Source organism: Chironomus tepperi, unplaced genomic scaffold (assembly GCF_022539635.2).
Source record: "Chironomus tepperi strain 1889 unplaced genomic scaffold, CSIRO-AGI_Ctep_v1 contig_486, whole genome shotgun sequence".
Lineage (NCBI taxonomy): Eukaryota > Metazoa > Arthropoda > Insecta > Diptera > Chironomidae > Chironomus > Chironomus tepperi.
The window spans coordinates 1,155,484-1,182,271 of record NW_027226608.1 but is presented as its reverse complement, the minus strand read 5'-3'; the positions used below and the strand labels follow the sequence as shown (position 1 = coordinate 1,182,271).

General features: G+C 31.6%; 4 protein-coding genes across 4 annotated transcripts in view; 2 read left to right on the top strand and 2 right to left on the bottom strand.

The window, feature by feature from the left end:
- Window positions 1–1,371: 1,371 nt before the first annotated feature.
- LOC139099751 (F-box and leucine-rich repeat protein 13-like) lies at window positions 1,372–3,554 on the bottom strand. Its single transcript, XM_070652266.1, has 4 exons — window positions 3,337–3,554; window positions 2,070–3,285; window positions 1,798–2,004; window positions 1,372–1,458 (listed from the first exon to the last, which is right to left on the bottom strand). The coding sequence occupies exons 1-4, from the start codon at window positions 3,552–3,554 to the stop codon at window positions 1,372–1,374; spliced, it is 1,728 nt and encodes a 575-aa protein (XP_070508367.1).
- Window positions 3,555–5,549: 1,995 nt separating this feature from the next.
- On the bottom strand, window positions 5,550–7,651 carry LOC139099813 (balbiani ring protein 3-like). The gene is made up of 3 exons (XM_070652343.1): window positions 7,557–7,651; window positions 5,773–6,792; window positions 5,550–5,710 (listed from the first exon to the last, which is right to left on the bottom strand). Exons 1-3 carry the CDS (start codon window positions 7,597–7,599, stop codon window positions 5,664–5,666), a joined length of 1,110 nt encoding a protein of 369 aa, XP_070508444.1. The 5' UTR covers window positions 7,600–7,651; the 3' UTR covers window positions 5,550–5,663.
- A 1,349-nt stretch (window positions 7,652–9,000) lies between these two features.
- LOC139099750 (insulin-degrading enzyme-like) lies at window positions 9,001–13,872 on the top strand. The gene is made up of 6 exons (XM_070652265.1): window positions 9,001–9,951; window positions 10,201–10,360; window positions 10,754–11,929; window positions 12,583–12,758; window positions 12,997–13,206; window positions 13,651–13,872. The coding sequence occupies exons 1-6, from the start codon at window positions 9,001–9,003 to the stop codon at window positions 13,870–13,872; spliced, it is 2,895 nt and encodes a 964-aa protein (XP_070508366.1).
- Window positions 13,873–21,235: 7,363 nt separating this feature from the next.
- LOC139099860 (ephrin-B2a-like) overlaps window positions 21,236–26,788 on the top strand; it is a 113,634-nt gene continuing 108,081 nt past the window's right edge. The window contains exon 1 of the mRNA XM_070652406.1: window positions 21,236–21,575. Coding sequence (XP_070508507.1) covers window positions 21,343–21,575 — 233 coding nt within the window. The 5' untranslated portion in view covers window positions 21,236–21,342. The remainder of the gene's footprint in view (window positions 21,576–26,788) is intronic.

Here is a 26,788-nt window from a genome sequence, read left to right as displayed (position 1 = left end):
CTCAAATTCATCACTTTTTATTTTAAAAATCACAAAAAGGTTTCATGCTATTTACGCGTGGAAGTTCACAATATCCAACCCCCCTCATAGAACTGCATTGACAAATAATCAATACAAAAAATAATAATAATAAAAACCATAACAAGACAAATCCCAAAGAAAACACAAAAGTTTTATTCAAACCAATGAAAAAATGGTCGACAAAAAACTTTTTTTTTTTTGATACTGACAACAAAAATGCACACAAATTTTAATAAAATTGAAATAAAAAAAAAAAATATTTTGATGTCAATTTTTGAGATTTGAATTGATTTTTGGAAAGTTAAAAATGTGATTTGGAATTTTAAATTTTAATTTTTAAAACTGAAAAAAAAATTAAATTTTTTAATTTTGAATTTTGAAATTTTAAAAAAAAATTCAATTTATTTATAAATTTACGTGATTATGAATTTAAAAAATTTGAAATTTAATTTTTTTTTAAATTTTAAAATTTAAATTCAAATTTAAAATTTTAAAAATTAAAAATAAACGTTGTAAGATTTTAAAATTTAAAATTTTTGAAAAACTGAAAATTAAATTTTTAAAAAATTGAATTTCAAATTTTAAAAATTTTGAAAGTTTAAAATTTAAAAAAAAATAAAATTCAAAATTTTAAAAAATTTAAATTTAATTTTTTTATATTTCAATTTCAGTTTTTTAAAAGTTAAAATTTCAATTTAAAAAAAATAAATTTGTCTTTTTTTATATAGAGATAGTTAAAATTTCAATTCACATTTTAATTTTTTTTTTAAGAATTTTTCAACTCAAAAAAATCTCAAAAAATTTAGAGGAACTAAAAAAAGTCCACAAAATTATCTATCAAACTTAATGTTCCTCCCTCAAAACAAAACAAAAAATAAAAATTTTCTAACCTAAAAAAAGAAGAAAAAAAACTCTGAACAATTAAAAAAAACTAAAATTTTTGTATAAAGAAATTAAAAAAAAAATTAAAAAAAATATCCAAGTAATAAAAAGTAAAATAATTAAAAAAATAATAATGATGAGGAAATTATATACAACACATATATACAACACTTATACATACATATACACATAAGAATATATATACATTAATTAAATATATATCAAAAAAAAAATATTTATAATATAAGTAAAAAAATAAAAATAAAAAAAAAATCATTAAATGATGCAAAAAAATCACTGTGAAGCGTAAAAATGAAGAAAAATTAATAAAAAATGGATGAAAAAATTTAAAAAATTGTTTTTTTATTTTTTTAAAATTTCAACTTTTTTTTTAATTTTTAAAACATTTTAAAGTTTTTAATTTTTTTTTTCAAATTTTATTGAAATTTTAAAAATTTTTGGAGGCTGTTACGACACAACTTTCCTTAGTGCACGCATATATGCAAGGTTGTCGGATGGATCAAAGTTCAGTTTGCAGTTCCTTATGAAGAGATTCTGGAAATATAGGAAAAAAAATCAGAATTCAAATTAAATATCAAGGCTAGAGCTCCAAATGACTAGATTTGGCAGGACTCCGGAAGTCAAACTTCACTGGACCTTAATCGACCTCCAAAGTCCGACTCCAGTCGACTCTGTTGGAGCTAGACTTCAAAATGCAGCCCTGTCAACTCTGGTCCAGACTGCAAGCAGATTGGAGGGGCGTCGGCGGGAAGGAGAAGAGGGAAGAAGATGGGGAAATGGGGAAAAGATGGGGAACTGAGGAAAAAATGGGGAAATGGGGAAGAAGATCCTGTCATTCTTAACCGAATCCTTAGCAATTCCACCTAAACTTACCCTCAAATCAGCACAATGATCTGTAATAATTTCCATACTTTTCTCTGTTATTTTGTCACAATTATTAAATTTCAAAGTTTTCAGTCTTGGCAGATTTTTGGCAATTATTGCAACGCATTCATCGTCAATTGATTTACATTCGCTCATGTCAAGGACCTCAAGTGATGGGCAATTCTCAGCTAATGATGTGATTCCTTTGATTGTGAACTGTAAGATATCAATGGAAGTCAAATTTAGGGTACGGGGGGTACATGTGGGGAATAACAACTCACATTACATCTCGCAAAGTACAGCTCCTTCAGTTCCTTCAACACAAAAGCATCTTCAAGTGTAAAATCAGTCAATTTATAAAGTCCATTAGCCCTCAGCACCTGAAGTCCCTTCAAGTTCCTCAACGAATGCATTCGCTTAGCATAAGTCGATTCCAGTCCAGTAAATCCAAAATCAGTCAATTTACAGCAACTCTCAACATTCAGGAATCTCAAATATTTCATGTGCCTGAAGATCAATTGAATGGACAAGTCAGTGACGGCATTGGATACGCCGCCAAGATCAAGAACTTTAAGGTTCGGAAAGAAGTAGGACATCCTGAAAATGATATTTTCACTCAAGTTTGTCATGACACTAAGCCTTAATTCCTCCATTTTATCCTTTGGGTCACCCGACAGGACACCTTCCATGACTCCAACGTCCGTGACATAATCACAGTCGGATATTTCCAATGACTTTAAATGTTTTAATTTATTCAGTTCCTTTACACCATGATCTGTCAAATTATGACATTTTTTAAGCAACAACACCTTCATATTCAGCATACATCCACAAATCATTCGGACTATTAAGTCATTGGCACATGGCGATGCTGTCAAGTCAAACTTTTCCAGCTCATTTTGCGATGCAATTAAAATTGGAATTCCAAAAATTGGATTTTTTGTTGATCCCATGAATGTCAAGTGGAGTTCCTTAAGCTTTAAATTTTCAATGCGACCGAGCCTGTCAAGGAACAAGTCATCAGTCGGTGTATTGGCAAAATTCAATGACTTTATACGTTCAGCATTGGCTGTGATGTAGGCAAGGACATGATCGAGGAACTTGTTACGTTCTGGTGGATTCATGATTGATAGGCAATTGGACAGGTCGATGGACGTGACACATGGAACGGTCATCATCAGGTACTCAAATATATCAGGTGATAAGAAGCTGTTCCTGGCTAGTCCAAAATGTCGACAATGATACAAAAGGATACGACGAAGTGGATCATATCCGCACTTATTTATCGTCCAATTCTTAAACATGCTGTTTGCCTCAATCTTTATGGACCGGACATTCTTGGTGTATTTCATGACATTTGCAAATTCTTCCTTCCTTAAAAGTCCACTGAGGAACTGAACTTCATGTAAATTATGTCCATAAAATTCCCAAAAATCATCACTTGATATGTCATCGAGTTGTGCTGAATACATGGCAACAGCTGGAACTATTCGTTGACTACATTTGGATGTAAATAAGTAGTAAGGAATTGGAAAGTTTGACGCGTACCGTTCACAAAAGCTTAATATCCAATAATTTGAGAATTTATGGTACTGAAGTGCATCCATGAATCTTTTACAGGTCAATCCAATGCACAGCATATCCGATGGATTAAGGTATGAGAATATCATGATGAGAATTTCCATTGGCAGGTAGTCAAGACATGGAATCGGGCTATGAACGTACTCAAATGTCGCTTCAAACTCACGATACCAAAGAATTTTCATTTTGAAATATTTTTCGTAGCTGTTTATAAAGTTCATGGAAAGCTGTTAAATGGGGTTGATTGGGGGTTGATGAGTTGCACACTGGGGTGGGTTTTTGTGGAGATTTGGATTTGTTGGGGGTAAGTCACTCACTGAGGGTGATTTTGGGGTTGAATAAATTTTTTTGGTGGATTTTGTGGATCACTTTGGGTTATTTGAGTTGGTTCCTGGATTGATAGGTGTTTTATGGGTCTCTTATGGTAGTCTAAGGTAAGTAATGTAGCTAATGTTTCAAAAGAGCTTACTAGTGTTCAAAAAAGCTCGATAGAATTCACTACAGCACTCTAAAGCTCTCTAAAGCTCACAACAGCTTACTTAAAGGCACTATAGCTCACTAATGCTTAGTTAGAGCTCTATACAGCTCACTAGAACTCACTAGAGCTCACTTGATCACAACAAAGCTTTCCAAAGCTCTTTTGAGCTCTCTGAAGCTCACTAAATTCCAACTTTGCTCACTAAACTGACAAAAGCTCAATAAAGCTCACGTAAGTACACTTGAACTCACTTAACCTCAGTCAAGAGCTCTCTAAAGTTCACTAAGGCTCACTTGAGCTCACTACTGTTCACTATAGTGTATCAGCTTCTAAATCGAGTCTCTTTTGATGATAATTAGTTCCTATTGATCCACAGTGAATCTTCAAACGTTCATGAAATGTCTAAACAAGTTTCAATTCCTGATTACTTCTGCTAGTCTTAATTTTTGTAATATTTCTAAGCTTCAATGTCACTTTTTTCTTTATTGCGTAGCAATCAATAGTTCACAGCACCATAAAGTCTAATCAATTCTCACTAATTGTCGCTAGTCAATCACATTTGTCTCCAAATTTATATTTTTAACATCATTTTGTCTATGTTTAATTAAGGTTTTCATGAAATTTGAATGACTTTATCCATATATTCTTTAAAATTATGTCCTCAAAATTCACAAACTATTAGAAAAATTCTAAATTTTTTGAGAATACATCTTGAATGATTGTTGATATTATCCACAATTCACAGCACTATCTTCCAATCTTAATCGAAAAATTTTAAACAATTTCTACATTTTTACAAAATAAAATTTCAAATTTAGACGACTAACTAGTTATTAGATCTGAACTAGACAAAATTCTGACTATAAATGAAAATATTTAATTTGTTTATAATTAATCATTTGTCATTGATTATTTAATAAGCAACTTCAGGTTATCTAATTAGTAAATAATAAAATTATTTTAAAAATTTTTCTGTCTCGAGGTTCAATGAATTTTAAAATAATTAATCTAAAAATAACTGAAACGTGTCGAATGTAAAGTAAATAAAACATTTATGTGATTAAAATACTGCGGATTTTTCATTTATTAAGGTAATGCTCCTTAAGGAAGAGGGGTCGAGATAAGTCCGGTCGACCTTCATTCTATATTAAATCGTGTCGACTTGAGTTGACTATTTCATACAATCCGAGTCGACCTCGATCTCTGGTTTTTTCATTTGATTTCTATGCATGCTGGTAAGGATGGCGAATTGTTAGACTTATGTATCCCTTATTAAACAGCGGAATGATATCTTTACCGTCTCGGGATATCTTACTCTCTCCTACTCTTCCATACACAGATATGCAGGGCAACTTTAGTCTACCTCACCTATCCTGCGCCTCATTAAGGCCAAGGGTATCTAGAATAGCTCTGTCTACAAGGTAGTGTAGATAAGGATATGTCAGGCAAAAAAGGGAATGGTATCTCGTATAGGAAATTGGAAGATATCGCAAATAGGCTAAAAAACTGGCTCCAATGCCAGTTTGACTCCGCCACACCATATGACTTGAATTGACAATCTCCACCGAAATGAGAAGAGATTGAGACAAAATAAGCTAGGTTGTAGGTAAATAATTAAGCTAGGTTGTGACTAAAGCCACATATATTGCACATACACTACATTAAGGAGTAAACAAAGGGGAAGTAAATTTGAAATCCAACCTTTTTTGTGCTTTAGAAAAGAAAATGTGAATTTTATTTTGATTATTTTTAAAACAAAAACAGAAATAGGAAGTAAAATTTAAATTCATTCTGAATCAACAGCCTGTCATTCATCTTAAGCAGCAGTATTTGATCCAGCCCCACATGAGCATGTGTCATTGCCTATTGTAATTTAAGTCCACAATTATTTGATTAAAATCTATAAAAATGTCATCAAAACTTACTCCACTTTTGTCCCTTTGTACAGCTATCGCCAGCCTTTTCACATCCACATGTACACTGATCCTTCAACAATGTTTGTGGTGCTTGACATAAATTAGCATTTAATGCACAATCACAGCTACATGTTGTCTTATTCATACGTCGATAAGATGGACAATGATCGTTGATTTTCTCACATCGGCACTCACAATAATTGGTATTAAAAGTCATACTTCCATTGCATGGAGTTACTTTAGCTGGATCACATCCACAACTGCATGATGTTGCATTCAAGACTTGATAACGATTACATTTGGTAATTCCGCATTCACATGAGCATGTTGTGGAATTAAATCTGTAATTTTGTGGACATTTTTGAGGCACACATCGACATCCGCAGGTACGATTGTCAAAGGTCTGTCCATTTGGACATGATGTGATGTTTGGACATACACAGTCACATGTGCTGTTGTTAAGAACTTGAGGCTTTGCACAGGCACGAATATTACAGTCACAGGTACATGTTGTGTCATTCCAGCGACTACCTGCTGGACAGTCTTGCTTCTTTGGACATTGACAGCGACAGTACTCGTCATTCCAGACCTTAGAATTTGTACATGTTGTTGTGCTGTTACAGCGGCACATGCAAGCTTTTTTATCTAAAATTTGTGGCCATGAACAGTAACCGGAATGAAGTGCACAGTCACATCCACATGATGTTGCATTTAAGGCATAGAATGACTTGCATTTTTGTGGATTTGAACATTGACATTTACAGGTTGTTGAATTTAAAGCTTGATTGGCTGGACATGTGACATTTGTGCTGCATTTACAGCTACAGCTAGCAGCATCCAAGACAGTACCACGTGGACAAGATTTTAATCCACAGCTGCATCCACATGTTGTTGTATTAAGGACCATTGGCTTTGTACATGTGTCTGGTGGACATCCACACTTGCATGATGTTGTGTTAAAGACTTTACCGGCTGGGCATGTTGTGTTGGATTTTGTGCAGTTAGCGGCATAGGATGATGATGAAATTGCTGTGGGAAATTGAGGGAATTTTAGTATTTTTTGGTTAATTTTGGGTGGAATGCAAATATCTAGTGGATTAAGGAGGTAGTGATGCTTGACCAAATCTGGCCAAGCCTGAACCAAGCCAGAACCAAGCCAGAGCCAAGCCAGAGCCAAGCCAGAGCCAAACTAGAGCCAAGCCAGAGCCAAGCCAGAGCCAAGCCAGAGCCAAGCCAGAGCCAAGCCAGAGCCAAGCCAGAGCCAAGCCAGAGCCAAGCCAGAGCCAAGCCAGAGCCAAGCCAGAGCCTAGCCAGAGTCAAGCCAGAGCCAAGCCAGAGCCAAGCCAGAGCCAAGCCAGAGCCAAGCCAGAGCCTAGCCAGAGTCAAGCCAGAGCCAAGCCAGAGCCAAGCCAGAGCCAAGCCAGAGCCAAGCCAGAGCCAACCCAGAGTCAAGCCAGATTAACCATCTTATGCTGTTCATTTTGGTACTTTGGTCATAAAAAAACTAGAAAATTGAACAATCATGTCCAAATAGAGGATTTGGAGGGGCAATTCCACAAAAGACTAAGCAAAACTTCACGAATGCTATTGATTTCATCACAGGAACTAGACATGACGTTGCAGATCAATGTCATTCAGCCTGTACATCCACTAACATCCCCTAACGATGGTTAAACTTAAGATAACGACTATCAGCACTTGAAAGAGCCACAATTCAGCATTTCTTGAGTCTTCCTCTTACAGACATCCTCAGACAACCCCTAAGACACCAAGCCATCCCTTAAACTACTCACCAATCACAAGAACTGCTATAATCCAAAATGAATTGACTCTCATTGTTCACAACTTTATGGAAATATTTTTTGTATATCAAAGATCGACTAACAATTTAGATTTAATACAGTTGGATGTGACACACAGAGCTTTTATAGCAAATTGATGAACATCCAAAAAAAGCTTAAAAACACTTCCTTTAACATGCTTTTTTTCACATATTGTTCTTAGTTATGTTTAAAGTTCCTGTAAATTAAATGTACTTTTGTGGGATTTACAATCATTTTTATTTATAAATTTACAGAATGTTGATTTGTGTAGGAAAAAAATGGAAGTTATTCACGCATCAACGAGTCATTAAATACAGATAAACAGCTAAATTATACAATTTAAGGTAAGTTTGTTGTGTAACTGGAAAGGGAATTCACCTAAAAATTCAAAATAGTCAAGGATTTGTCAACAAATTTGAAGATCAATTGTAATCCTTAGATTCTTTCAGGTTGCACTTGAAGCTTACTTGTTGGCTACTTTCTTGGTTTCTTCGGGCTGGGGTAGTGTTAGGGTAGATCAAGTCAAATCAAGTAGGTAAAGATGTTGAAATGAACAAAACAAAAAACTTTAGAGGCATGTTTAGGTAATAAGATGATGTTTTCGGTCGCCATCCTCACTTCCATTTCTATGGAACTTTAGGAAATGTTCGAAAATAATGTAATGCTAATAATAGCATTCTAGACACATCGCCCACAATGGAATGGTCCATACTCCATATTTGTGAGAAACATTAACGTGTTCCCCGATTATGCCTCATAATTACACTTTTATGTAGACAGGAAAGACTTAAGGGACCTTAGAAATGACTTTATTACTTACTGTGATCCATGGCCTCTCTTTTGGGCTTTGTAGCTTTGATTTAAAGATGGCGGCTTGCTAGGCCAACGCACCCTGATTAACCAGAGGACAGTTCTTGTCCGCCATACCATGTTGCTTGGAATAACGGCCTCTCACCAAGAGAAGTTGTACTTCTTAGTGTTAGGCTAATTGAATCACTAAGCTCCATGTTTTTCGTATTCACAACCTTTGAGGGCGGCCCCATAGGAATGACATGGATTACAATTGATCTGCACAGCCATCGAAGTAAGTAAGTAACCTGTTTAAATTCATCAAATACATCTCGTGTCGATCGATGACCAACCGGAAGTAAATAGTAAACTTTTATATATAAAGACGTAGTGAACTTGAAAACAGTCACCTATGCTTTTCATCTATTAAGTCATTCTCAGCTTCATTGGCAGTCATTCAATAAACAACAAAAAAATTAAATTTAAATTTTTAAACAATTTTATTTCATTATCGAAAGTTGATTGAAGTGGAACTAAAGTCACAAGTCATTTTAAATTGAATTTTGGCTCTAAAAATTGGAAAAATTAGAAAAATTCAATAAAATTAGTCAAAAATCCTCAAAAAATGCTGACAGCGGAACTAAAAAATCAATTCCGTCACAAACTTCGATTCAAAAGACGTCCATCGGACAAGTCCATCAATCCACCGTCCAAACCCGCCACAGAATCTCCACCCCAACCACAAATCACAATCAACAGCATCAAAAAGTCACAACAAGATGCCAAAAGTTATCGTGCCTTAATCCTTCCAAATGGCCTTAAAGCAACTCTAATCTCAGATCCAACAGCACAAAAGTCAGCAGCCTGCATGAGCATCGAAGTCGGTCACATGTCAGATCCATCAGACATTCCAGGTCTTGCACATCTTTGTGAGCATACGCTGTTCCTTGGTTCCGGCAAATATCCAACAGACAATGACTTTCGACTGTTTTTAAGTGATAATGGTGGCTGCGCAAATGCACAAACTTTTGCGGACGTAACAAAATATTTTTTTGACATACTGCCAGAAAAGTTTGAGGAAGCGATCGATAGATTCTCACAAATGTTTATTGATCCACTTTTCAATGTCGAGTCAGTCATGCGTGAAATTTTAGCCGTTAATAGTGAACATGAGAAGAATTTGGCATCGGATGCATGGCGGGTACGGATGGTCAATAAAAAGTGTGCAATTCAGGATCATGACTACTCAAAATTTGGAACTGGATGTTCAAAGACATTAAGTCGTGCTGACATTTGTGAGGAATTAAAGGAGTTCCATAAAAAGTTTTATAAATCGGGTAATTTGATGAATTTGGCAGTGCTGGGTAAGGAACCGCTGGATGACCTTGAAAAAATTGTTAAAAAATATTTTGAGGATGGAATTAAGAATTTAAATTGTGAAATTCCAACTTGGAGTGATAAAGTATTTTGTGAAGATGCAATGATGACAAGGACATTGATTGTACCGGTTAAGGATAAGAGGTCGATGACACTTCAGTTTCAGACGCCGTGTCTGTTGGGGTATTATAAGTCTAGGGTGAGTAATTGAGGGTTATTGAGCTACTTGACATGAATTGTGATCTGTGTAAGACTCAGATAGAGCTTAATACTTGCTCCATTGATGACTAACCCGAGCAGCACAATGTGGACCCCAGGATACAGCATCAAAGCCATTTCAACATTAAGACGCTAAGTTGGACTGAATCATCAACATCACTCAACCTAAAATTCCCCTAAAATTCAGTCCAAAATTCATTCAAAAATTGCTCAATTTATCTCATTCCAGCCTGATCAGTACATCATCAATCTCCTTGGACATGAAGGACGTGGATCAGTATTATCAGAATTAAAAAGGCAAAGATGGTGTAATTCACTTAATTGTGATCATGTGAAGTATGCTAATGGATTTGGATTCTTTGAGATTAAAGTTGATTTGACTGATGAAGGTGAGTTTGGATGTGATGGGGAAGTTTGACTACTTGGGACTACTCGGGGTTTCTTGAGACTGCTCGACTCTACTCGGCAATATTCGGAATTATTTGGAATTATTCGGGACTGTTCGGAAATGCTCGGGAACTCTCGGGATTGATCGGGATTACTTCGTGACTGTTCGGGACTACTCGAGACTGCTAGGGACTGCTCGGGACTACTTAAGACTAATTCAAGACTACTCGGGACTACTTGGGATTGCTCTGTTTTGCTCAGAAATATTCGGAACTACTCGGGACTATTCGGGACTACTCGGGACTGTTCGGAACAACTTGGGACTACTCAGGACTACTCAATCCTTTGAATATTACCCACATTACTTACTAATCCCTAAATTTTGATACTTTTAGGCTACACTCACATAGATGACATCGTCAAAATCATATTCCAGTACCTAAATCTCATCAGACATCTTGGCATCCAAAAGTGGATCTTTGATGAGCTTCAAAGTCTCAATTTGATCGAGTTCCGTTTTGAAGATGAGAAAAATCCATTAAAACTTGTGTCTAAAATATCAAGCTGTATGCGTCACTATGCACTTGAGGACATCCTAACAGGTCCAACATTAATCGAGGAATTCAATCCAGAATTGATTGACTTTATTTTGGGTATGCTGATTCCGGAAAATATGCGAATAATCATTGTGGATCAAACACATTATTACAAATGTAACTACATTGAGGACATTTATGGAACCAAGTATGGAATTGAAAGAATCAGATCCTCAACAATACGTGACTGGAAGGTCTGCAAATCCAATCCAGATCTTCACTTGCCGGAACCAAATTTATTCATTCCATCTGACTTTGAGTTCATACCGATTGAAAATTGGAAGCAGACATATCCAAAAATAATCAAAGACAGTTCCTTGATCCGTGTCTGGTTCAAACAGGACACGGAGTTCCGCAAACCCAAGACAATATTCACAATTGAACTTAAAAATCCAACAATTAATTGCGATCCACTCAACTGGAACTTGACACATTTATTTGTGTGGATGTTGGACGATCACTTAAGGGAACGACTTTATGGTGCCAGTTTGGGTGGCATTGAGTGGCGTATTGGCATCACAACAGCTGGAATTAGGATCTTCGTCGATGGATTTTCACATAAACAAAATTTATTTTTGGAAACAATTTTGAATGAAATTTTTAAATTTAAAATTGATTTGAGGCACTTTGAGGACGTCTATGATGCATACATGGCTGACTTGAAGGGTTTTGAAGGTGAAAAGCCACAACAAATGGCAATTTACTACCTGGAACAGATCCTTAATGAACAAACTTGGTCAAATGAGGAACTGATTGTTGCCATGAAAGTTATCACAATTTGTAGACTGAAGACATTTGCTAAGGAAGTTCTGACACAGACATATGCTGACTGTTTTGTGTTTGGGAATGTTGATGAGGAACGGGCATTAAAATTGGCTGAAATTGTTGAGGATAGACTGAATAAGGCTAGAAGATCGACAAAGATGATGATTGTATTGGCACAAAATACAGTTAGGGAGAGGAAGTTGAATGATGGTAAGGATCTATTCCAATCTTATCCCAACCCTGCTGTAACTCTGCTCCAACTCTGCCACAATACTGCCCAACCCTGCTCCTAATCCTGCTTCCACCATGTCCCAACCCTGCTGCAACCCTGATCCAACTCAACCCCAACCCTGCCCTAACCATGTCCGAGGAACCATGCTATGCTATGCCATTCCCAAACTATGTCCCATTCCAGTCTCAACCCTGGCTTAACCCTACCACAACTCTGACTCAATCCTGCTCCAACACTGACTCAATCCTTCCTCAACCATGCTCCAACCATGCCCAAACCCTGTCCCGACCCTGTCCCATCCATGTCTCAACAATGCTTTAATCCTACCTCAACCCTTTCCCAATCCTGTCCAAACTATGCATCAACCCTATCCCAACCTTACCCCAATTATTCCACAATCATATACCAACCCTGACCCATTTCTGTCCCAACCCTACCCCAACACTATCCCACCCATACTCCATCCTCATCCCTACCCCTTGCTCACTCTTAAACCTTCCTCATCCCCCTCCTGAATACCCTCTTAGAAAACATTGCCTCTAACCCAACATCACCCGGATATCCACAATAATTCCTAATTTATCTACCCAAAAAGGTTCTAATTCCCCATCTCATTTCCACCCCCTTCCAGGTGACTTCTACACATTCCAGACAGTCAATAACTACCACAAGTACAACTGCATTAGTTTCTTCCTACAATGTGGACTTCAGGATGACAAATCGAATGTCTTATTGGACCTGATTCTTCAAATCATTCGAGCACCATTCTTTGATGTTCTGAGAACTAAGGAGCAGCAGGGATACATGGTAGACTGTCTTGTAAGAAGGGCAAATGGCACACAGGGTATCAAATTTGTGATTGAATCAAGTAAACATCCAGAGTATATTGAGGAGAGAATAAGGAGGTTTTTGATAACTATGCAGGTTGGTAGAGCTTTATGTCAAGGCATGTCGAGTGTGGCTTACCACAAAAATGAACCGTGACACTGTTACCATGTAGATTTGACTTCACAGCACTAACTCTGACTTCCATTACTATTTTTAGACAACAATTTCAGAAATGACACAAGAAAAGTTCGAGACTAACAAGAACTCATTAAGACTGAAGAAGCTTCGGACGCCGTTGACATTGGCATCACAATTTTGGCAATTCCATAAGGAAATTTCAACTCAGCAGTATCATTTCAATAGATCACAAGTTGAAGCATCGATATTGAAGAATTTAAGTCATCAAGATGTCGTTGAGTTTTATGAGGTAAGGCAGTGTTGGGTAGACTGTGTGTTGAGGGACATTGATGTGACGTGACACGTTGATGTGATGCGATATGATGTGATACATCAATGTGCCACAACACACATTCTACCCTCTAATGTGGTAAGGATGTAGTGCTAAGGATTCTGGATACCAAGACCAAGAATTCCTCGTCTGGACGATGTTGACAGTCCAGAACAGACCAGCCAAACAGGTGCCTGTGAGTCACAGGCTGTGACAGACAAAAACCGTACAAATTCTTGATAATTTGTATGGTTTTGTAGGAAAAACCATATAAATCATCAATAATTTGTAGGGTTTTTGCCTGTCACAGACACCTGCTTTGCAACTCTGGTCCAGAACCTCAATACCCTCAACCAAATGCATCATTCCGCCCCATTTCATCCAATTCCCAAGCTGATCACAATTCCCCTTTCTTAATTCCAGAAATACATAGCACCAGACAGTCAAACAAGACAAGTCATCTCAATTCACATAATCTCAAAGGAAACAATGAAGGACACCCGAAACATGATATCAGATGCAATTAATAAGATTGAAAATTTGATGGATTTTAAAAATTCATTACATTTAAATCCACGAATAAAACCGAAGAGTTTGAGACAATTTTACACGCAGAGTTCGAAGTATAAGAGCAGGAAGGGATAAGGATGAGAAGAGCCTAGGGTGGACTAGTTATGTGTCTACTCTGAATAAGTTGGATAATCGATTCAAAATTTGACATTAGTTCGATGTGACCCTGGTGATGATGTCGGGTAGTACTAATGTCATTGTTCATCGAATATAGAATAAGATTAATAGAGTTTAAGGAAATAAATAATAAAATATGTGATATTAATTAGTAAATTTCAGAATTAGGTGTTAGCAGGTGGGTATCTAGCTAGGGAAGATGGAGAGAGGGGATGAGAGAGAGGACTGGGTGAGAGGAATGAGAGAGAGGAGTAGATGAGAGGAATTGCAGAGAGCAATGGGTGAGAGAGGACTGGGAGAGAGGATTGGATGAGAGAGGATTGGATGAGAGAGGACTAAGAGAGAGGCATGGGAGAGAGGATTAGGTGAGAGAGGGATGGGTGAGAGAGGATTGAGAGAGAGGAATGAGAGAAAGGATTAGATGAGAGAGAGGATAACTCAAAACACAAATCTCTAGGGGGGTCCTATAGTGAAAATTTCTCAAAAAATCATGATTTTCCTAAATTTTCCTCATTTTCACCTTCGCAAATGCTCAAAGAATCCAAACTAGATAAACAAATCATTCCGCACAGTCTATTGTACTTGAAAAACAATATTTTTTATTATTTTCTGCACCTCGCTTCTTTTTTTGCCTGTCTTTTTGTTGTCCTTATGCTGTTTTTTGTTCATTTCCCTTCGACATTCGCATTGGAACTTCAAAGTTTTCCTCAAAGCACTTCTCAGATTACAATTTTTTTTTATGCCTTGCTATTCACTTTGTGTGTGCATTTTTTCTATCTAATGAATGTAAACACGTAGGCATTTTCACTTATGAAGTGCACACACACATATACACACATGTGCAGCATGTAGGCATGACATAGAGACTATCACACACGATGAAGTTCGCTTTTCATCCACTTATGCACTTTTCAAATGCATTTTTTTTATCCCTCATTGTTTCATTACTTCAATGCATGATTAAAATATGCATTTCAAGTAAGAAAGGCATAGGGACAAGGTGGTTAAGGCGCATTTGTTAATTATAGTCTGGAATTTCTGAAGACAAGTTGATGATAATGGCTTATAGTGGTGTGTTGCACACCATTTGAGGTATATTGAGGATTGAGGCATAGAACTGCGTACAGCACATCACTTTGGATCTATCTATAAGATTGAAGCATAGAGCCGTGTTGAGGACACCTCTTTTGATTCAAATTTACAATTTTGGCAGAAAATCGTGTAATTTACACAGTTATTGAGTCATATTAAGGATTGTGAGCAATACAATCGTGTGTTTTATACCACTTTGGATTCATATTGAGGATTGAGGCATAGAATCGTGTACAGGACATCACTTTGGATCAATATTGATTGTTGAAGCATAGAGCCGAGATTGGCACACCACTCAAGAGTCATATCTTCCTTCATATCACCTTTAATCGTGTATTTAGATGAATTTTAGAATGATATTGAAGATCATGGCATGAATTCATGTCCTGCACACCATTTATGAGTCAAATTGAAGAACAAGGCAATGAAACGTATTGAGCACACCACTTTGGAGTCAATTTGTTAATTATAGCATGAAATCGTACGCTGAATACCATCATTGAGTCATATTGAGAATTATGTCTTATAATCGTGTATTGCACACTACTTCTGGGTTATAATGATTATTAAGGCATAAATTGGCATGCTGGGTTCCACTTTTAAGGCATATTGAGTAATATTGAGTACTAAACCTTAAAATCGTGTGTTTCAGACCACTTTATGAGTCATATTGAGGATTATGGCATAGAATCGTATGCTGTACACCACTTTTGAGTCATATTGATGATTGTAGCATAGAATCGTGTGTTGCAGATCACTTTAGGGTCAAATAACTCAAAATTGATGTTTTAGGCACAAAATCGTGCATTTTAAACCATTTTAGACCAATTTTTCACAAAATTCAACCACTTCTCAGCAGAACCAAGACAATCTGCACCCAAAGCCTCCACCTATCCCTCCAAATCCAGCACAACAGAACTGCAAATTGCAAAGGAATACAAAAAAGTGTGAAAAAAATGCGAATGAGAGGAAAAAAAGGTGCTGCAAATTGTGGAGGGTGGGAAGGAACAAGGCAAGCAAAAATTTCCTTTTGTCAACGCACTTTGCATAAAATTAAAAAAAAAAAAAATGTTCAAGTGATGAAAAGGCAGGCAGGCAAGGCACAGGCAGGTTCAATGCACTTTTTGTTCGAAATGAAGCATAAAAAGTTGAAATTTTTTGAGGAAATTGAAAAGGATTTGCGTGTTTTTGTTTACGCCTTTTTTTTCAGCACTAATGATGGAAAGTGCCGGAATTGGAAAGCAGCACTGCTGACTGTGCTGTTTTTTTTTTCATATTTTTAAAAAGTCATTCTGCGTTGGATTTTATTTTTTGAAGTATTTTTTGAGATGTTGCGTAAAAAAAGGAAAATTTTTCATTTGAAGTTCAATAAGCGTGCTGGATACGCTTTGAGGATTAATCAAGAAGGTCGGGTGACATCGACATGACGTGGAGGATGTGATATGAGAGGTGGTGTGTGTGTTGAAAGACTTAAAAGTGAGATAATTATTTCAATTGAAGATAGAACATTAAGATTTCATGATTTTTATAGTTTTTAAATTTTTTAAATTTTTTATATTGGTTACGTTCAAAATAATTTTAAAAAAATTCAAAAAAAAAGTTTAAAAAACTAGAAAAATAACAAAAATTTTAAAAATTCAAACAAAATTTAAAAAAATCTTAAAAATCTTTGAATAAATTTTAAAAAATTAAAAATTTAAAAACATATATTTAAACATTTATAAATTTGCATAAAATGATAGAATTTTTAAATTTTTAGAAATTCATAATTATTAAAAAATAAATTTCAGTTTTAAAAAACCATCAAAATTTGAATACTTTTAAATAATTTAACTTAAATGATTTTAAACATTTAATATTCAAATTTGAAAAATCTATTAAAATTTATATGTAACTAAAAAAAATTGATACAATTTGCATTATTCATTTAAACTTGAATCTGAAATTACTTTTCAATTTTGAATTGACCGTTAAAGTTTGAATTTTAGTTAAATGTTAAATTTAAATTTCAAATCTTCGATAAAAATTCAAACTTTCAAAATTCATAAATCACAATGTTTAAATTCAAACTTATTTTTCATTTAAATGATTTTAAAATCTAAATTTTTAAAATTTCAAAACAAAATTCAAATCTACAAAATCTTTAAAATTTGAATTCTAAAAAAATCCATTCCAATTTTAAATTCTATTAAGTTGCTTAATCATTTAAAACTATTCACTAAATCATTCAAATCAATACATCACCCAATCTACACCGACACAAGCCGTTAAAAACAAGACAAAAGAGCCGAAATATAAAAAAGTTGACAGCGAGTTCAAAAGATTTATCATGTAAAACATAAATTTCACTCTTTTTTCGGCTCTTTTTTTCACTTTCATCGGCTGAGAATAAAAATAAATAAAAAAAAGAATCAATTTTCATGTTTTATGATTTATTATCAACTGATGCAGTTAATTAATTTTGTTATCAGTTTGAGGCTGTCTAGTAGCTGGTTAGTGAAATGAGAGTTTTGGGAGAATTGACGATTTAAAAAGAAAAAAATTGAATTTTTAGGAGGAAATTCTGATAAAAATTGTAAAATTATTTTTAAAATTTTCAAAGAAATTATGAAAATTTCTAAAATAAATTTTGATATTTTGTGATTTAATTTTTGAATTTGAATTTATTTGCCTAAATGTATGCAACTTCAACACACAGTGTTAAATTCATACTGAAATAATTCACAAATATATTTAAAAAATTTAAATTTTCTCTTTTTTTAAATTTTTAAGATTTTAAAACGAGTTTAAAAAAATTTAAAAAATTAAGATTAATTTTAAAACATTTTATTTCAATTTAAATTTGAAAAAATTACCAAAAAGTTGGAATTTGGAAGAATTAATTTTTTTGAATTATTTATATTTTATTAAAATTTCTTAACATTTTTTAATTATTTTCCATCAATTCCTTTACCTATAAAATCCATTCAAAAATATTTTAAATTTTATATTTCATTTTTATACCAAACCAGATTCTCTCTCTTTTATTTCACATTTCAATCCTCTCACTCAACAACATCGTTGCTGAAAATTGTCCAAACCAACAAGAACCAAAACAAAGCAGCACAGCACACAAAAATTGAGAGCAGCAGAATCGAGAGTAAAAAAACAAAAAAACAAGTTTTTCTCTCTTAAATTTCTTCAGCACATTCAATTCCAGCACTTTTTTTATTTAGTCATAAATCGAATGTCAATGAAGCAACAACTTTCGGCTGCTTCGACCGGCAAAATCAACTCCGTGAACTTGTCAAACAATTTTTTACTTTTTTTTTATTGCCTTTTTTTGTTGTTGTAAAAAAGTCAACAAAAAATTGAATTTTTAAAAATAAAATGTGAAAAGTTAAAATTGTGAAAATGTGAAAAAAAAAATTGAATTTCAAATAAATTTTTAAAAAAGTTTCAAATTTGAAATTGCGAATTAAAATTGAAAAATGATGCAAAATTTGAAATTAAAAAAATTTATAAATTTAAAGTGAATTTTTAAAAACAAATTGAAAATATTTAAAAAATTAAATAAAAGTTTTGAAAAAGGTTTAAAAATTGAGTAAAAAAAATTTGAAATGTTTAAAAAATTAACAAAAAAGATTCAAAATTGAATTAAAAACAAAGTTGAAAAATGAAAGAAAAAGTTGAAAATAACAATTAAAATAATTGAAAATTTCAAAAAAAGAACAAAAACAAAAGAAAAATTTAAAACATAATTTGAAAAAATTAAAAAATGTAGAAAAATTTAAAAAAAAACATTTAAAATTTTTAAAAATTTGCAAATATTTTTAAAAATTGAAATAAAAACAAAAACAACTTTTAAAAATTGCAACAAATTTAAAAAAGTTTATTAAAATTGTCAAATATTTTAAAAATTGCAAAATAAAAACAAAATATTGCAAATAAATTTTAAAAAAATTTAAAAATCACCGACAAAAAAGGTAAAAAAAAATTCAAATTAATAAAAAAACAAAAGTTTAAAAAAAAGGAATTTTCGCGCCGGTAATTCATAATTATGAGTCATAAAATCACGTGAAAGTAAATGTGTGAATGTTAAAAATAATAAAAAGTAAAAAAAAAAATTAAAATTAAAAGCGGATTACAAGCTGATTACAAGTCAATCAATTATGAAAATTTTCCACCGCAATCATGAAAATGAATGGAAAAATTTAATTTTCATTATTTTTTTAATTTTTTTTGTGAAGAGTGAAAATTAAGTTTGGAATTAAAAATAAAAAAGTGAAGGAATTTAAAAGGATCAGAACTTTTGTGGATTATTTTCGTTTGTTACACATTTAAAGTCTCATCCAACGATCAATATAAAATGTTAGTAAAATTAAATTTAGAATTTAAATTTGAAATTTGATTTTGGAATTTTAAAATTAAAAGTTTCAAAATTTTAATCAATTTTTGAATCAACTTTTTTGATTAAAAATTGTAAAAATTTAGAAAATCTTAATTAGAGCTGTTTATGTTCATAATGAAAGAGGTGGGGAGGGGGTAGATGAGGGGTTCATGCAATCCATCACCCCTTTTTCAAGCTACAAACAGCTCTGATTAGATGACTTTTATGTATATATATTTTAATTAAATTTACAATATTTATTTATTCACATTTGATTTTTATTTACCGGCTTTTTTCAGTCAAATTAGAAAATTCAATTAGAAAAATTTAAAATCAACTAAATAAATTAAATTTAATAAATTGAATCTTAGAATCAGACAATATTTTAAGGATTGTAAACTTGTTTTTATATTTTTTTGAGCAAAAATTATTAAGAAATTTTAAAAAATAAAAAGCAAAATTTTCATTTTTAAAATTCTAAAATTGATAATTTTTCAAATTTATTTAAAATAAATAAGAATTTCAAAAATTTCAAATTGAAATTTTTACAATTTCTGAAAGATTTGTCATGAATTTCAAAATTTGAAGTTTAAATTTGTTGAAAATTGAAACTTCTAAAAGTTTTGATTTGAATTCAATTTCTTTAATTTGAAAAAGAAAATTGTAAATTTAGAAAAAAAGAAAAAATTTAATTAAACTGAAATTTGAAATTTCGACTTTTAAAAACTAACAATTTTAAATTTTCAATTAATAATTCGCAAAAAATCTTTAAAAACTCTTAATCTTCAATTTAGTGTCTGATTCTTGATTAAATTCAAGTTTAAAACTTCAAAAACTTCCAAAAAAGTCCATAAAATGTGAATAAATATTGTAAATTGAAATAAATTCGCAATTTATCTTCATTAATGTTTCCCTTTTTTTGTTTATTTTCAATCCTTTATCCATGCACACAACACAGAACAGAGAGACTGACTGAGAGAGTGAGACAGAGATAGAAATTGAGTGGAATTAGTTAGAAACAGGAAAGGCCGAGTCAAGTTAAAAATAAATAAAAAAAGACCAAAGTGATTTACATGTTTTGATTGATGAGATTAAAATAAATGTGAAAAAAGTTAAAAAAAAGTGAAATTTTAATTGAATTAAATTGATGGAATTTAAAAGATTTAAAAAGTTAAAATTGTGCTTTTTTGATAATTAAAAACTGACAAATTATCAAAATTTGAAAGAAAAAGTGAAAAATTGATGAAATTTTTAATTTGAATTTCAAAACTACCTTAAAAATCTAAAAAATTCAAATTTTAAAGTTGAAATTTGAGAAATTTAAAATACTTATAAATCGTCAACAATTAAAGGAAAATGTGACAAATTTTGAATTAAAATTTGAATTTTAAAAAAATTAAAAAATTCAATTTTAATTTGTATTTTTTAATTAAAAATGTGAAAAAATAATTTGAAATTTAAAAAAAGTGAAGTTTTCTAAAAATAAAAATATTAAAAAGTGTAAAATAAAAAGGAAAAATTTGAAAAATTTTAGTTTTTTATTTTAATTATGTTCAAAAATTGTGAATTAATATAAAAGTTAAATAACCAAAAAAAAAGTGAAAATTCAAAAATTTAATAATATATTCAAATTATTTTTTAAAAATCTAAAAAATATTCAAAAAGAAAAAGAATTTTAAAAAATAAAAAATTCAAAAAAATCACAAAATTTTTGATCTAAAATTGTCAAAAAATCGTCAATAATTTAATTTAAATTTAGTCAAAAAAAAAATGTTAAAAAAATCCAATAATTAGATAGGAATTCTTATGAATAATGTCAAAAATCCCAATAAAAATTGACAAAAATCAATAATAAAAATCTAAAAAATTTAAAAATTGAGTCAAAAAACGTCAAAAAATGAACAAAATTTAAAAAAAATTTAAAAATTTCCATCAAAAAAACCGTTAAAAAAAAACAGATTCAAAAAATGGATAAAAAAAGTCACAAAAAAAGTAAAAAATTTTCAGCAACAAATTCAAATGATCATCGAAAGTCAACAAAAGTGAAAAATCGAGAATATTCAGGAATGGCTGCAACCTGCTATCGTCACATGTCATTCAAAATGGCCTTAATATTCATTCTTATTGAGCTATTGCTCATCATTAACTTATCACACGGTGCCAAATCATTTTATCTACATTGGAATACCACAAATCCTATGTGAGTACAACTTTTTATTTTTTAAGAGATATTTGGGGATATTTAGGGATATTTTTTTGGGGATATTTAGGGTTATTTAGGGATATTTTAATTATTTTGTTGGTTATTCAGGATATTTTAGATATTTCAGGATATTTTGAATTTTAAGGGTTATTTAGGGATATTTTGGGATATTTAAGGATATTTCAGATTATTTTCGAATTATTTTACGTTTATTTTGCATTAAGTTTAGGGTTATTTTGGGTTATTCAGGGTTATTTGAGGTAATTTCAAGTTATTTTGGATTATTTCAATATATTTAAGGTTATTTGAGGTTTTAATGAACCTAAGGGGTTTTGGGGGGGACAATCAAGGGTGACAAGGGGTACTGGAGGGATGGGTGGGTCAAAAATTGATCCAAAAGTCTCAAATTATTGACGAATTTTGCAATTTTTTGCAGAATTTGTTCCAAAAATTCAAAAAAATCTCAAATTTTTTGGATGTTTTTCCAAAATTTTGTCAAAAATTCTGAAAATTTCAAAAAATATTTTTGAAAAATTGTCAAAAATTGTTAGAAAAATCTAAAAATTCACACAAAAATTCTCAAATTTTTGACAAATTTCTTCAAAAAATTTAAAATTTTTCAACTTTTCTCAATTTTTACTCAAAAAAAGTTCAAAAAATCATCAAAAATTATCTCATAAATTACCTAATTAACCGCAAAACCCCATCAACATGATAATCAAGAATAACAAGTCACAAGTTGCCTAATTTAAGTCACAATTTATCGCAATAAAGTCTAATTAAATAAAATATTTTCATTTTCAATTAATTTAATTATTTTTTCTTTTTTGTTTGATGTGTGAATTATGCCTCATATTTTTGAGATGTTGAAGATTATGGATTGTTATGTTTTTGGATTTTGTGCCTTCTTTTAATGTGGCTTTTTGAAGATTTAAATTGGCTTATTTGAGATGTTTAGTTGTGGGGTGTGGTGGGGAGTGGGGGTGATGTTGAAGGTTGAGACATGTACTTAATTGAATTAATGAGTTTAATTAGCATCAAGTTTTGATGTTTAGATGGTGAAATTGATGAGAGTGAATGAAATTTTAGAGTTTATGCTTCAAACTGAAACTTTTTGGAATTTTACATATCGAAATGTAGAATTTTACATGTCAAGATGTAAACCTATACGCAACATTGCACATAAAATTTTACAAATTGAAATCTTTCAAAAGTGATTTTTACACTACATAATAGTATCAGTTCCCATCCCATCAATCCACAAAAGCATCAATGAAGCGCTCAAAAAAATTGAAAATTGATGAATGATGAAAAAAAGCAAGAAAAAAAAAAACTTGAAAGTAAATTTTCCTCGGATGAGAAAATTTAATTATCAGCAGCGACGACGACGAGTTGAGAACGAAAACGACGACAAAAATATCCTCTGGCAAGAAATTCTTCCTTTTTTTATATCATCATTGCCTTCGTCGTCGACGGATGGAAATTTAATTTAAAAAATTGTTAGTCAATTAAGTGACAATTTTCGGTATGATTTGTAAAAGACTGTGACTAGCTGTTGTTGTGATTGAGGAATTGCTGCTTCTTGTTAAGACGAGGTTTTTTGAGAAATGGAACTGACAAAGTTGTCGGTAGACGATGGATGACAAGTAGAGGAAAAAAGAAGGAAAATTTAATGGGAAAATTTTCATGCGAATTGATTTTTTTTTTGTATTTTTTGTGAGTTTTGATTTGATTGGGAAAATTAAAATTAATGGTGAGTGATGTGTAAATTGAGGGCAATTTGATGTGTGAAATTACATTTTTGATATGTAAAAAAAGAGTACAATTTGATATGTAAGTGATATGTACGTAAGATTCTATATGTAAAATTTTACGTACGTAAATTTCAATGTGTAAAATTTTACTTATTTAATTTTTGATATGTACGTAATTTCTTATGTGCAAGAACTTGACGTACGTCCTTTTTGATGTGTATTTTTATTTTGATATGTAAAATAGAATCATTCTCAATATTTACCTTAATTTACCTCGTGATTCCACTTCAACCAGCACCAAATCACATCTTAAAATTTACACATCAACAAAACTATCATCATAATCATTATCAATTTACACGTCGAGAGCAATGATATTCATTAAATATTCATATGACTATTAATTTTTGTTGTTGCGGTTCCGACACCTTTTTTTCTTATTTTTCCTCATTTTCCACTGATACAGACATCGTCTAAACAGCCAACAACCCAAAAGATGTGTTTCACATTAAATTTCACAACTCATTCGCTCGTGAAAAATTTTTGTTGTTGAATTAATTTACATTCATTTACCTTTCCAAGTAAATTGCTTGTGTGTGTGAGGAAAATAAGTGAAAATTTCAGGAAAATGAAGTCGTGAGGTGAGAAATGAAATTTATGGCAAAGTTTTCTTGTTCGCTAAACATTATCTCGACCCTTGATATTGTGATATTGCTTGGGAAAAATTATGATAAAATTTTCGTGTGACAGGAAGTTGCTTTGAGGGTCGCTGTGGCTGGGTTGAGGTGCCGGATGAATTATTTTCGGGTGATTAAGGAAATTTTGGGGATTGAAAATTATTGTATGGAAAATTTTGGAGGTTAGATTGTTGAAATTTGAGTGAATAAGATGAAAAATTGGCAAATTTGGGTTAAAATTGAATAAAAATTAAAAAATTCTTGAAGATTTGAAATTTTACACATCAAATCGTATCTACATAACGTTTTACATATCAATTATTATGTTAATACGACTATACATATCAATAATTACGAATGTAATATTCTACATATCAAAAATTACATACATAAAATTTTACATATTGAAAAATACGTACGTCAAAGTTTACACATTAAAAATACGTACGTAAAATTTACTCATTGAAACTTACGTACGTAAAATTTACACATTGAAACTTATGAACGTAAAAATTTACATATCAAAAATTGAAATTTAAGCAATTCTCCAAAAAACCTTCAAAAATACATAAAAAAAATGTTTTCCTGTTCTCAATTTTCCGCCAAATTACCTCATATTTTCCCAAAGCCTCCTCATTTCACCTTGATGTGTAAAACTTTTGTCAAAAAAATGTAAAAAAATTCCCCAAAAACCACTCAAAAAAGCTTTATCATTTAAGCCTCTCTCGTCTCATAACTCAAAGCTTCTCTCGCACATACAGCACAGCATATAGCAACAGAACATGTAAAATGACATGTGTCGGATCTAATCTGGGTTAATGAGCTCCCACGAGATCAATTTCGACTGGTAAAATATGAGCAAAAAATAAGGAAAAAAAATTAATTTTAAAGAGCAAAATTTTCTTTTTTTTGCTACTTTTTGTAAGCCACGACGGAGTTGAAATGAATTTCGATTAATGAGCAAATACGAGAATTGAATTTTTGATGAGATTTTTTATCGATTTTTCCTCAATTTTTTTTTTGTTGTTGTTGAATTTTAAATTTAATTTTTTTTGGAAGATTTTTGAACGATTTTCTTGGGGTTGAAATTTATTTTTTTGGTAAAATTGTAATTTAATTGGATAAATTTGCTATGATATTTTGGGGTGGAATGGAAATCTGATATTGATATGGATAATCATGAGGAGCATGATTGTGTGGTTTAGGGGGAGATTTATAGGGAAAATAAGAAGATTTAAATAGGAAAAATTTAATTTTAGTTTAATTAAGTTTGGAAATAAAATTAAATAGAATTTAGTTGCTTTTGGAATTTTACATATTAAACAATTTTTTATAGGAAAGACATTTTACATTTCAGTTTACATCCTTAAAAATTTTACATATCAATTTTACGTACACTTTAAATTCAATCTTCAATTTTACACATCAATATTTACGTACGTAATAACTTACATATCAATATTTACGTACGTAATGACGTACACATCAATATTTACGTACGTAAAAATTACATAATGATTTTATCAATTATTCATTTGAAATAATTTTACACATCAAATTTACATTTTTATGCATTTTAAACATTTTTTCAAGAATTTCGTACGTCAAATTCAATTTTAGCTAATTTTTTGTTTCAAAATTTCATCAAAAAATCCCAAACAAATACACTCCAAAAGATTAAGCAATAAAACTCCTCCAAAAAAACCCAAACACAGTCTCAATAATAATTATTAATCAACATTTACACCTCCCGGTGGTCATCAACGATGATAATAAAAATAAAGAATATTTTTTCCATTTATTATTCAAAAATCTCAAAAATTATTGACTTGCATCCACACCTCAAATATCCCATTAATCCCCCTTAAAAACCGACAACAAATGTCGGAATCTTGTAAGACAATTTTTAAACTTGTTTTTGACATTCTTAGCTGAATGTCAAGCTGGAAGAACTTGTATGAATTTATAATAGAAAGTGTTAGAATTGAAGCTATTTTGGGGGTCGATGACTGAAGAAATTGTGGATTAATTTGGGAATTTTTCTCGTGCGTCATATTTTGGAGAGACTTTAAAATATGGCGCATGGGTGATTTTTCATGAATTTCCCAATAATTTCCCATTTCCCCCAACCCATTCGCCCCCTAAAAACCCCATCAAATCTCATATTGTACGACACAATATAAATGCAAATGAGTCAAAATAGAAAATGAATGAAATTAGACAACAACAACAAAAAATACACATCAAAATACACATCAACATGAGAATCTCAAGAATTAGTTAAAAGATTGTGTCATTTACATCTTAATTAAAATACAATCAAAATTCTTCTATGTTAAAATTGTGGTAAAATTTATGTTGACATTCATTACAAAATCGTGTTGATTATGAGACGCCTTTTCGTGTCATGTGTGCGTGAAAATGGATAATAATGAATTTTTTTGGTGAGAAATGTTAAAGATGAAGATGATGGAGAATGTGCTATTGGATGGGAATTTTTTATTGAGCAGATTATTAAGGCATAGTTTTTGCATGGAATTAAGTTGGGAATTTTTAGGAAAAATGAAGATTTTTATGCTATTTTTGCGATATGTAGAATTGATATTTATGTAAAATTGAGATGTAAATATCAAATGTAAGTAAAATTGAGACAAAAATGAAATTGAGATGTAAAATTGATATGTACGCTCTTACGTCCGTAACTATTGATATGTAAGTTATTACGTACGTAAATATTGATGTGTAAGTTATTACGTACGTAAATATTGATTTGTACGTA